General features: G+C 46.2%; 1 protein-coding gene across 2 annotated transcripts in view; it reads left to right on the forward strand.

Annotated features, from left to right (window-relative positions):
- MINDY3 (MINDY lysine 48 deubiquitinase 3) overlaps positions 1 to 13378 on the forward strand; it is a 140417-nt gene that overhangs the window by 24868 nt on the left and 102171 nt on the right. For both annotated transcript variants that reach the window (XM_068126614.2, XM_078785838.1), the window contains 4 exons: positions 1819 to 1879; positions 1993 to 2154; positions 2446 to 2500; positions 10743 to 10857. In XM_068126614.2, the coding sequence (XP_067982715.1) occupies positions 1819 to 1879; positions 1993 to 2154; positions 2446 to 2500; positions 10743 to 10857 (393 nt within the window). The remainder of the gene's footprint in view (positions 1 to 1818; positions 1880 to 1992; positions 2155 to 2445; positions 2501 to 10742; positions 10858 to 13378) is intronic.

Here is a 13378-nt window from a genome sequence, read left to right on the forward strand (position 1 = left end):
GCTCAAACGGTTTTAATGAAGGCGACGACCAAACACGGATTCGGCTATAAAACGCGGGAGGAAGAAGGGAAGTGGAAGCTGCGGCAAAAGCGCTTACCTTCAGCGAACCGACGGCAGCTTCGATCCTGCAGGGAAATTAACGAACTTGAACACCGGATCAGAGTGTACAAAAATAGAGATTTATTCACGGAACCTGCTAACAAGGAACGCGACGGTAATCAAATAAAGAGCCTAAGTTTGGATCCCACACACCAGACTCAACAACAGGACACGGGGATGAATGAAGGAAAATAAAGCGTTGGCGTGTATGAAATGTGGTGCGTCTTAACTGTCTGTCATCTTGTCCGTGTATCGTCCAACAAGGCTCCAAACTCCGGTGCAGAGAAACACTCCGTCCGCCTCGCACGCTTCGCTAGGCCCGAGCCAACGCCCTCGCTCCAATCCCCTCGCCATTCACACACAAGGTCCCGCCCGTTCACAGCACCGAGCCTCGCTCCGGCACCACGCAGATGGTGAACCAACGACCACCAGGACCTCTCAAGACCAAGAAGAAGCGCAAGAGCTTCAAGCACAGAGAGATATCATGCAGCGCCAAGAGACCAAAGAGCGCAAGGGCTAGAGCTAGAGCTATAACTAGAGCTGCTGAAAATGTCCTGCAGCGCCCTTTTATAACCTGCACGGTGACGTCAGCCTTGGCGCGCCACCAGCCAGTGCCTTCCACCGAACCTTCCAGCGCCTTCCCTCCAATCACACATTCCCTGTGGCGTGGTCATAGCTCGTGTCACGCGATGTTGCTAGGCTTAGCTGGTGGTGTAGCTGACGGCAGCCACCCGGCGGTGCCCCGATCTGGCTTCCTACCTGGCTTCTTCCAAAGTCGTTGTAAGGGAAGGGGATTTAATTACTGTGTGCACCCCAGGGCCTGTCTAAGTGTTTATATGGGTATGCATTGCTATAAGGGACAAAGGTTTGATTACCAGGTATGACACACAAGGTGTTGGGCTAGCGGCTAGGGTGCCAGCTTAGGATCCAAGGATCCTGGGTTCGAATCCCGGTCGATCGCTGAATTAACGCCAGGGGGGTTGACTCAGCCTGTCATCCTTCCGAGGTCGGCAAATTGAGTACCAGTACACTGGTAATTCCCTGTTTATCGTAAAAAGGTGACAAACAGGGTTGGCGGCAGGAAGGGCATCCGGCCGTAAAACATTGCTTCAAAAAGGGGACCAAAAAAACAACAACAACCACGGTCCCTGAAAAGGCCAACCCCCGCTTTGCGGGGAAAAATGGCCTCTAAACGGTGGTTTTTTTACACGCAAGGGCTGTTATCTTTAATCCCTACAACTACCTAGCACACGTAAATCCTGGTATGTTCACAGGTATACTCCTTAACCGACAAACCGGACTAAACACAGAACTTATTACAGGGTAGTTTCCCTATCGTGACAGTCGAATACCTACCTATACAGATCTACCGGACTCTAGATATTCCTTTACCCCACCAACATAACAATACTTTCTGAAGGCACTCTATCTGTTCAGATAAGAACTGACTTAAATGCAAGATATTGTTTTTGTATTTGTCAGTTTTTGTGTCTAATCTCTCCTTCATGTTGAGTTATTTTCTAAGTGACGTGTTATCAAAAGTTGTTGCACACATTGAAACAACAGGAAGGTTTCTTCGAGATTTGTCAGTAATGTACCTTAGCAATTCACTTACCTTTGGGGCTGGGCATGCAAATCATATTCTGTCAATGTATAATTTGTTTTCATGAAAGTATGTAATATGTTTCTCTTATTTTTTTGTTTGTGTTCTTTTGACAGGCATTCCTCCTGAAGTGGGCCTTTTTTGGTGATCATCAAGGCAACTGGCAGCAGTTCTCAGGTTTGTCTCGTCCATGCTGAGTTTAGGTAATTGGTCACCCCCTTGGACAGAAAGGGAATCTCAGTTGTTTAGCCAAATTAACCGGGCTTTGTAATGTTTTCTGTTTATTCCAGAGGAGACCAGACGGGAACTCTTGTCACAAGCTCTCTGTGAGATTTTGGAGCAGGCAGCCCCTCAGCACTCTGGAGCTCTCACATTGGTGGGTTGGAGAGGTTGGAAGGAACAGAATGAGCAGGATGGTAGCACAACCAGTCAGCCAGATTCCAGCCAGTCAGGTGAGTATTTGCCTTCGGTTATTTTGGCTGCCAGGCTCAGATTGGTAGCCACATTTGATTTGGACTAAGTAAGCCATTGGGCATATTCTTATTCTTCAAAAGTGGGTCTTCAATGCAGATTAATTGGCATTGAGTCAGATTGGATTAGCCTAATTATTCTGTCAGTTTTGAGGGTTTTGGCATGACTAGCATGGAGACGCAGTATTAGAGTGCTTGGTTGAAGAAACGTGCCATCTTGATTTGATTATATAGCCTTTCTTGTAGGGTGTGATTATAGTTTGTTTCTTGCAGGAGTTATTTTGCCCAGGGATGTCGTCACTTTCGAGAGATTTCACAACTTGATCCAGTAAGTATCATTCTTGTTCATTGCAAAGGGGGTGATCTGTTTTGGCGTTTATGCCCCACTAGCAAAGGTATCCAGCATTGCCAGGCAACGTGGAGTCGCTTGGTGTCCGGAATATTAAGAGAGTGGGGGAAAGAGAGAGAGAAGGGGGACGGGAGGGTTGGAGAGGAGTGGGACATGGGGATGGGGAAAGGAGTGAAGAGGTGGGGATAGGAGTAGGGTAGTGGAGAAGGGGAGGGGAAGCAAAGGCAGCTTTATGGGAGGGGAAGGCAGCATGAGGGGAGGGGAATGGAAGGCAGCCTGAGGGGAGGGGTCGGCAGCATGGGGAGAGGGGATGGGAAGACATTGTGTGGAGAGGAGAGATGAAGGCAGCCTGAGGTGAGGGGAGGAGAATGGAATGCAATGTGAGCGGATAAGGGAAGGCAGTGTGAGGGGAGTGGAAGGCAGTGTGAGGGGAGGGTAATGGAAGGCAGCATGAGTGAAGGAGAAAGCAACGTGAGGGGAAGGGAAAGGAAGGCAGCGTGAAGGCAGGAGAGACAGAGAGGAGTGAGGGAGACAGAGAAGGGGGATGGAGACAGAGTGGTGGGGAGAGGGAGAGAGGTGGTGGGGTAGGGAGAGAGGGAGAGGGGTGGGGTGGGGGAGAGGGGTGGGGGAGAGAAGGAGAGGGGTGGGGGTGAGGGAGAGAGGGAGAGGGGTGGGGTGGGGGAGAGGGGTGGGGGAGAGAAGGAGAGGGGTGGGGGTGAGGGAGAAAGGGGGGGGGGGAGAAAAAGAAAAGAGAGAAGGGAGGGGGTTAGCAAAGAGAATATGTTATGCTTGATGACCACGCAAACACACACACATAATATCCCGTATGAGCGCTTGTGAGTGGACCGAGGTACCGCGGCCTGTTTGAAGTTCCTTTGCGGTAAAGCATAAACACGCATAAATTACATCAAAATGACAGCCCAAAGGTTTACCTTGAAACAAGCCTTTGTTCGTCGATTGATGTACCTGTATTTTCTACTTTTTAATGGAAGGAGATAAATTAAATAGACTATAACAGGAGGAATGCCATGTTCTTTTAATTCGATCTTTAATTTGATTTATTTTCATTGCACTCAAAAAAGTTACACTTTTGGGCACTGATATTTTTTCACTCAATATTCAGGGTGTTTCAGAAAGATTGATACAACTTTGACTTTCTGCCATTTCTTTGTTTTTTGACCTATACCGTTTTCCTTTTCAGGGTTTGGTGGTGTTATCGTGGCATTTGTTCTCTGGGATTTCTAGCTTTGTAGCTCAACTATGCCATTGACAGTGGAGCAGAAGATAAAAGTGGCGGCTCTGTGGTATGAGACTATCATATGTAGACATCCGCCGGAGGTTCTGCCGGGAATACAACCTCAGAACATGTGATGGACCCACAAATTGTGCCATTCCAACGTATTGTGAAAAATTTTGAGCACAAGGGTACAATGCACAAACAGAGCAAGGGCAACAGTGGCAGGCCAGCATCAGTAACCAAGAGCCAAGCCAACATCGACGCCGTGCGGGATTCTGTGTTGGACAGTCCCAGAAGTCCCACCGCCGGCGCTCCCAGGAGCTGGGCATCAAACCAACATCAGTCTGGCATATCCTCACTGAGGAACTGAAGCTTTTCCCATACATTATCTATATTAGGCATAAACTGAGTCAAGATGACATGAGAAGAAGACTTGATATGTGCAATTGGCTGAGTGACAGGATGGAGAGGTGCCCAAACTGGATCAACCTGATGTGGTTCAGTGATGAAGCCCATTTCCACTTGAACGGTGCCATCAACAACCACAACAACATTTTCTGGGGGCAGAACCACCTGAGACCTGCAGGAAAGTTGGACATAACTTTGGAGTCAAGATCAATGCCTGTCTGAACCGTGGAGTGGCACACATTGAGAACGTCAATTACAAGGATTTTGTGTAAATGCCAATTTCAGACCTTGGCCTCTCACTAACTCCAGCAGTGACTTACTGCAATAGCAATCAGTGATAGAAAATACCATGTCATAAGCTTTCAAGAAATGTTTGGTTCACGTTCCTGAGGTTTTTGTTTCTTTGTAAATAAACGTTTAAAGTTGTATTACTCTTTTTGAAACACCCTGTATCATTATTGGAACAGTAGAAAAAGTTAAGTTTACTTCTTTGGCAATATGGAGAAAGAGGAAGGGCAGCCCTGCTTAAAGCTTAGTATAAGATATCCACTTAGTTATAAGAATCGCTGCTAATGTCTTAAAATTTTCAGATTTCATGGCAGATTTCGATACATATTTAGTGTATGGGATCCAATCCTCAAATCTGAATCCAGATTTTAATTGTATGCTTTAATTAGTCCATGAGAGTAGATTGTGTTTCTAAGCAAAGGCACATTTGAATAGGCCGAAACAAAATGGCGGCGTAATAACCTAGCGATGTGATAGAGGGCTGACCAAGATGGCACACCACCATTTTGGTAAGGCTTATTTTGGTTTTTTGTTATGAGCACCTTGGTAATCATCCTCAAAACATGCACAAACACCCAGTTTTCATTCATGCACTCCCATGGAGGTCGACAATTATGCATGCAAAGTTTGGGCCCGCTAGGTTTCATGGTTTTGCAGCTATGGATAAGACACAGATACACTGCCTTTTATGATTAGAGATTTTTTTTTTTTTTTTTTTTTTTTTTTTTTTTTTGTATACAATATCGAGGCTCGTGAAAGAGCGAACATTAATCACACAGAAAGACAAACCGACACATAAAACATATAACATAGGGAGCGGTAGACAAGATGGGGAGAGAGGGGGAAGGACACAAACACAACATTTGAGAGCAGGGACCGAGAGACATGGAGACATCGAGAGATCTGAGAGAGGGCAAGGGCTTTGGGGGGGGCGTGGGAAGGGGGCAGTGGGAGAGGTATAAAACATATGGACACTGCCAGGACTTCCAGGAAAGAAGTTGGAATTTCAAACAAGGTGGATCTGGGGTGAATTAGCGGGGGTAGAAAAGATCAAGGTTTTGGATGGGGGAAGATAAGAGATGGTGGTGAACAGCTGTTTTAAAGACCTGGAGGGAGGAGTGGGATTGAAGGGAGTGAGGGAGTTTGTTCCAGAGGCGGGAGAAAAGAGGAATGAAAGAGTGAAGGTGAGCGGAGAGCCGAGATTTCGGCAGTTTAACCATCAGAGGGTTGCTGGCAGATCTTGTGCGACCTGTAGGAATATTTGGGGGACAGAGCACAGAGAGAGCTGGGGGTGCAAGGCCGGAGAGGAGTCGGTAGAAGACAGAAAGACCACCTACCTGCCTGCGGTGAGTGAGTGAAAGGCCCTCAGAGATAGCTTCATCGCGGGAGATTCCAATAATTCTGAAAGCTTTGGTTTCAACAGCGTGAAGCCGAGCTAGGTGTGAGGCAGGAGCACCGGCCCATAGGGGAGAACAGTATTCCATTGAGCTGCGGATGAAAGCCTTGTATGTGGTGAGGAGCTCAGGTGTGCCGAGGAAGGACTTCGCACGACGGAGGATGCCCAGTCGGCGACTGGCTTTGGAGGCCAGCTTTGAAATGTGGTTTTCCCAAGAAAGATCATGGCAGATAGTGAGACCCAAAATCTTGAGCGACAGAACTTCTTGGAGAGGATTGTTGAGAAAGTAGATGGGAGGGTTGTCCAGTCGATCTTTTCGGAGAGACATAGTAAGAGTGTGAGATTTGTCAGGATTGAAAGACATGTTCCACTTGTTTGACCAGTCTGTGATTTTGTCCAGGTCTTCAGAGAGTGAGGAGGCAGCAGACTGCCGATCTGAGGGAAGAGGAATGGAGCGGCAGAGAGTGGAGTCATCAGCAAGGAGATAGAGAGGATTTTCGAGAGAGTCAGAGAGATCATTGATGAAGACCAGAAAAAGCACGGGGCCCAGAACACTGCCTTGGGGAACTCCAGCCTGAACAGGAAGAGGAGATGAGAGAAACCCATTCAGGGCCACACGTTGACGACGACTAGAGAGGAAGTCCGCCAGCCATGCGTGGAGATTTCCATGGATACCAAAGGAGGAGAGTTTGGTGAGCAGAGCGGGGTGCCAGACCGTGTCGAAGGCACGTGATATGTCGAGGGAGACAGCTCTAATTTCCTGTTTGGCATTGAGGACCTCCATCCATTGTTGAGACAGCAGAAGCAGCATGTCCAGAGTAGAGTGACCTGGTCTGAAACCAAATTGATGATCAGAGATCAAGCCATTGGAGAAGAGGAAAGATTTCATATCAGAAGCAATGATGGATTCCATGACTTTGCTGATAATTGGGAGAAGGCTGATTGGTCTGTAGTTGCTAGGATCTGTTTTTGCACCTTTTTTGTGCAAAGCGGTGATGTTGGCTGATTTCCAAGCAGATGGCAGTTGACCTTGAGCAAAAGAGAGGGTGAAGAGAACAGAGAGAGGGTGAGATAGAGCAGCAGAGCAGGATTTTAGGACCCGTGGGCTGATGCCGTCGGGTCCAGTTGCAGAATCAGAGTCGAGGGTTGACAGAAACTTTTCCACCTTGTCAGGAGGAAAGGACACGGAGTCCAGGAGCAGCAGGGTATGACTGGGTATGGTGGGTACAGAGAGGGATGGGTTTGGGACACAAGATTTAGAGGCAAACACAGAGTTGAGGCATTCAGCTTTTTCACGTGCGGAGTCAGCTGTGTAGCCGTTTGAGGTAAGGGAGGGGATGGAGGGGGAACAAACACCAGAAACGGATTTGACCAGACGCCACCAGGATTTGGAAGAGGGAGACAGATAAGAGAGTTCGGTCTTGAGAACGGAGAGATATTGTTTCCTGGCTCTCCTGAGGGTGGACACACACTTGTTTCGGGCTTTGTGGAAGGAAATGAGATTTCCTTCCGTTGGATTTGCTTTCCAGGAGACGAAGGCAAGTTGTTTCTGGGCAACAGCCTCACCACAAGATTCCGTGTACCATGGACGGGAGGAAGGGTATGACAACTGAAGACGAGATGGGATAAATCTGTGCATGAGAGAGAGCAATTTACTTTGGAAGAATTCCCAGGATGAGTTGATGTCAGAGGTGGTAGAGATGGGAGACCAGTCCAGATGATTGATGGCTGCTTGAAGACCGTGCCAGTTGGCCTGAGTGAAATGCCAGACTCGTCGACGCTGAGCAGGCTCCCTGAGGATGGTCAGAGAGATGTCCACTTTAACAAGGACATGATCAGATGTTCCGATCGGAGCAGAAGAAGAGCAGCAGACATTTTCAGGGAAGTTAGTCATAACCAAGTCCAGAAGAGAAGATGTTCCGTTGACTGAGATCCGGGTCGGGAAATTGACAGATTGTGTCAGTCCCAGTGAGTCGCAGAAGTCCTTTGCTGAGGAGCCATGGCTGGTGAGAGAGGTACCCACACCCAGCCAACTGGCATGATGACAGTTGAAATCACCACATATGAGGAAGAGAGAGTTGGGATGAGTAGATAGAAGTTGGTCCATATCATCAGACAGCGAGATGTAGATGGAGTCATCACTGTTTGGTGGACGGTACAACACACATATGAACAAGAGGTGGGAGCGAAGGGGAAGCCGTAGCCAGAGGTATTCCTGGGGGTGAGGTGGAGAGAGTGCAGTGCAGGGCGAGTGAGGAAGAGAGTTTTTGATAAAGATAGCAACCCCGCCTCCAGGACGAGGCTCAGGTCTATCATACCGGAGGAGGGAGTAGCCCGGGAGAGATACTATGGAATCAGAGACATCATAAAGGAGGAATGTTTCTGTTAAGCAGATCACGTCTGGTTTGACAGAAGCAACCTGTATGGAGAGATCGGTTAAGTTTGAACGAAGGCCCCGGATGTTTGAGGTCCATACCGTTAATGAAGAGGAAGGGGGAGCATCAGATACAGAACAGGGGGGAGGAGGGGTAGGGTAAGATGTGGAAGAGGTGGAAGAGGTAGGGAGAGCTGTTGAAGGTGTGTCAGAGATTTCAGAATAGCTCGGAGAAAGGGAAGGATGGGGCGGACAAAAAGTTTGATGGTGATTGGGTGAGCCACAATGAGGTGTTATTTGAGGAGGGGAAGAGCGAGGCAGAAGGTTGGGGGAGATGGAGGTGAGAGTTTGAAGGGGGAAGAAGCGGGGAGGACGCTTTGAGGAGGGGGAGTGAGCGGGGGGAAATTGAGAAGCAATGAGGGTGGGGAGATTTGAAGGGGAGGGGTGAGGGGGGAGTTTGGGAGGGAAGGGACAAGGGGAGGGATTTGAAAGGGATGGGATATGGGGGAGATTTGGAGGGGAGGGGTGAGGCAGGAGTCTAGGAGGGGAGGGGCGAGGGGGCGTCTTGGCGGGGAGGGGTGAGGGGGTAGTTTAGGAGGGAGGGGGCAAGGGGGGAGATTTGAAAGGGATGGGTGATGGGGAAGATTTGGAGGGGAGGGGTGATGGGGAAGATTTGGAGGGGAGGGGTTATGGGGAAGATTTGGAGGGGAGGGGTGAGATTGGATTTTTGAAAGTGTACGATTTATGGGAAACGAACATTTATTGCAAAATGAGTTTCTTGTGACCTTCGAGTTAAAAATACGTTTAAGGACGCTGGATGGAGGATGGAGTGCAGGAGAGTTTAGGGAATGTAGAACAAAGGCACTATAGGAGATGGATATTTTTTTTGGGATGAATTGATTTGGTGAGCAAGTCGAAAGCAGCCTTTTAAAGAAGAAGAAGAAAAAGGTGTTATAAAATATGACGGAATACATAACTTGAGGGGAAAGTGTAAACATTGAAGGTTAATGAGTGAAAACTATCTGGGGAAATGGGGGAGAAACACGTGGTCGAAGAACGAACGAACGAATAAGAATGAATAAACGAATGAGAACAGAGAAGGAAATGTTTTTTTTTTTTTTTTTTTTTTTTTTTTTGAGTTGAGATTTACACAAGGAAGTAGGCTATGGGTGAAAAGACTGGGAATACAGAGAACGAAAGTTATTGGATCACAAACGACGGACCACTGAGAGAAAAACAAAGCCTCAAGGTTGTACAGTGCACACTGTACAAGGCCTTGCTCGCGACACGGCAAACAGACGATCAATTTATGAAAGATAAACACCGAGAAACAACCAAAGTTGCACACAATAACTTCACACCCCGAAAGATAAATACAGTTTCGACAAAATACAATTGTGAACAGACTTAACTTCGAAAAACGTGGAGACCGTGTGGAGCTTCGAAAATCCCTGCCGCCGTCTCCAAGATCTCGCGAGAGATAAATGATATTTTCAGCTGGCCAAGGATTTTTGCAGGCCACTTGCAAAAATGTTCAGCCAGATGAAAATATCACTCATGGGGAATAAAAGAGCTCATGCGACCAGGTGGTATCAGAGTGTTGCAGTTATTACTTCCGCCACCAAAGGTGGATGGAGGTTATGTTTTCACCCCTGTCTGTCTGTCCGTTTGTGAACAAGATATCTCAAAAAGTTGTGGATGGATTCGGACGAAATTTGGCAGAGATGTAGAATATGTGACAAGGACAAAATGTTTAGATTTTGGTGAAGATCCGGATTCGGATCCTGCTACTAGAATTTTTTAAGTGATTCTTCATCATTGGGAGATAGGGCTAAAAACGATACATAACAGGATATCTCAAAAAGTTATGGATGGATTTGGACGAAACTTGTTGGACAGGTTGTGTGTGTGACAAGGAAGAATCGATTCAATTTTGGTGAAGACTGTTTCTACATTATATTAATTATGTAGTGTGATTTTCTGGTCTACTCTGAGATATGAAACATAAACTGTTCACCAGGCAGAAGTATGCTCTCTACTGAGTGCCCTTCTAGTATGCTTTTTGTAATCACCTAAATTGTTGTTTATTAATGCAAGATAAATGATCACATTTTAGGGCACAGTTTACTTCCTTCTTGATTGTTGACCAGGATCACATGTTCTGTTTTTTAGGCAATGTACATGTCATCTATCTGTATGTCCCATACATTCCTTTTGTCTCATTCCGCGGTTTACACATCCTCACTCTTCGTCACTTTCTATGTTGATGAATTCACATTCTTATTTTTGAGTCCATGCCATCGGAAAATGTAGTGCAAAAAAGTTGCTGAGGTTCTACAAACTTTAACATGCTGCCAAACTATTATTTTACAAGAAATTTGGATTTTGCTTTATCTCAACCTCTAGTAATGGTGATGTATAAGGGGTATTTTACTTGGCATCTGAAGTGTTATGAAATGGAATTACTCATTCACTAACTGTCTTGTTTTTCTTTCTTTCTTTTTTCCATTTTTTTTAGGAGCAAAACTGTCGGGAATGGTAGTGACCTTCAAGCCACCCTTATGGAACACATTCCAATTTTCACTGGCAGTTGTGGAGTTCTTCTTTTTCTTTATTCCCTCCTTCTCACTAAGGTTGGTTGCTGCATTTTCCTGTTTCCAGATCCATTATAATGGCTTGTATCACATGAAAACCATGCTGATATACAAATAAGAAAGGATAAATTCTTGAGTTTTAAGTTGAATGAATTGTTGAATATGCAGTTAAATTATTTATCATTTATTCTTACCACAACCAAAACTAAAGATGGCTGTCACCTTCCTGATTTACAGAGAAGAACCTTGTTTCAGAGCAGACAAACACATCAAAATACTAGAACGGCACTCGGTAGAGCGCATACCTCCGCTAGGCTGAACAGTTTACGTTTTCTATCCCACTGATAGGCCGGATCTGGATTCAAACCTGAACCAAAATCGAATTGGCTTGTTCTTGTCACCTCACCAACTCACCCCCAAGTTTAGTCATAACTCGTCCATAACTTTTTAAAATACCATGTTATATAACGCTTTTCGCCCGATCTCTCAATGTAGAAGAATCACATAAAAATTAAATAATCCTCATTATCCGAATCCATATTCAGATCTTCACCAAAATTGAATCAATTCGTCCTTGTCAGACACCCAACTGGTCCACCCAGTTTCGTCCAAATCCGTCCATAACTTTTTAAGATATCCTGCTATGTATCGGTTTTAGCCCTTTCACTTAATGTTGAAGAATCACTTTTTTGCGTCAATTATCTGATCTGGATCCGGATTCGGATTCGGATCTTCACCAAAATTGAAACAATTCTTCCTTGTCACATACGCAACCTCTCTACCAAGTTTCGTCCAAATCCGTCCACAACTTTTTGAAATAACAGGCTATACTGTATGTCGTTTTTGGCCCCATCTCCAATGGTGAAGAATCGCTTTAAAATTCTCTTATTCTTATCCGGATCCAGATATTCATCAACATCTAATCAATTTGTCCTTGTCACCCAACCTGTCCACCAAATTTTGTGTGAATCCATCCATAACCTTTTGAGATAGCCTGCTCACAGGCAGACAGGTGTGAAAACGTAACCTCCGTCCACCTTTGGTGGTGGATGTAAAATAAGTCATCAAATTGAGAACGGTGAAATAAATGGGTAACAACAACAACAACAACAACATGCATTTTAAGGCCATTTTCCCTGCTAGAGCGGGGGTTAGCCTTGCAGTCCCCATGACAATCTTCTCCATATTGCCCTATTTTCTGCATCTCTCCTTGTTAACCCCCTTGCCCGCATTTCTTCTTCCACCATCTTTAGCCAAGTCTTTCTCGGTCTTCCCCGTCCTCTACTTCCTTCTACATTCATTTCCATCACTCTTCTCAACCAGTCACTTTCATCCTTCCTCAACACATGACCAAACCACCTCAACCTGTTCCTCTTCACAGCATCAATCACAGGCTCTATTCCCATCATCTTTCGCCTATTCATCATTTGTCTTCCTCTCTCTCAACGATACTCCGCACATCCACCGAACCATTCACATTTCCACCCTTTCCAGCCTTCGTTGCTGCTCTACATTCATGACCCATGTCTCGCTCCCATCAATCATAACACTTCTCACACATGCAGCATACACCTTTCCCTTCAGCTTCAACGACACTCCCCTCCTCATCAGCACGTCACTCAGTTCCCGAAACTTCTTCCATGCACATCTCACTCGAGCAACCGTTGCCGTGTCTGATCCACCTTCTCCATTCAGCATGTCTCCGAGGTAGCAAAATGTTTTCACACCTTCCAGCTTCATGCCATCTCCAAGATCCAACTCAACATTTCTTCCATCTGCAGCTCCCTCTGTGCACACCTTACATTTGAATGTAGCTGCCACACTGGTTAATGACCCTCTCAGACCACTACATTTTTGATGAACCCACTCAGCGCACATTGTACATTGAATGGAGTTCACTCCGACAGCCTTCCTGCACACAGCACATGGCCACTTCCCAGTTCTTTCCACCTCACCACATGCTTTACCACTTGCCATCACCTTCTTCTTTCCTATATTCACCTTCAGACCTTTTGTCTCCATACATTCCTTCCACTTGTTCAGCTTTTCCTTCAGTCCATCCATACTTTCCGCAATCAACACCAGATCATCTGCATACAACAACTCCCACGGTAAACCCTCCTTTACGTTCTGAGCCAGCACCTCCATCACAGCTACAAATAGTAGTGGACTTATTACTGACCCCTGATGCACTCCCACCTTCACCTCAAACTCACCACTGTTCCTGTCCTTCGTCCTTACAGCTGTGTGCGCTCTTTTGTACATTGCCATCACTACTCTGATCAACCATTCCTCCACTCCTAACTTCCTCAATGCCCATGTCAATACTTCGCGTGGAACCCTATCGAATGCTTTCTCCAGATCAACAAACCCAAGAAACAACTTCTTCCTCTTCTCCATGTACTTCTCCTGCAACTGCCTCACAATAAAGAGCGCGTCTGTCTTTCCTCTTCCTGGCATAAATCCAAACTGCATTTCGTCGATCTTCACCTTCTTCCTTATCCTCCTCTCCAACACCCTTTCCAATACCTTCATTCCATGCTCCAATAACTTTATCGCT

The sequence above is a fragment of the Myxine glutinosa genome, chromosome 10 (assembly GCF_964187855.1).
Source record: "Myxine glutinosa chromosome 10, kmMyxGlut1.1, whole genome shotgun sequence".
Lineage (NCBI taxonomy): Eukaryota > Metazoa > Chordata > Myxini > Myxiniformes > Myxinidae > Myxine > Myxine glutinosa.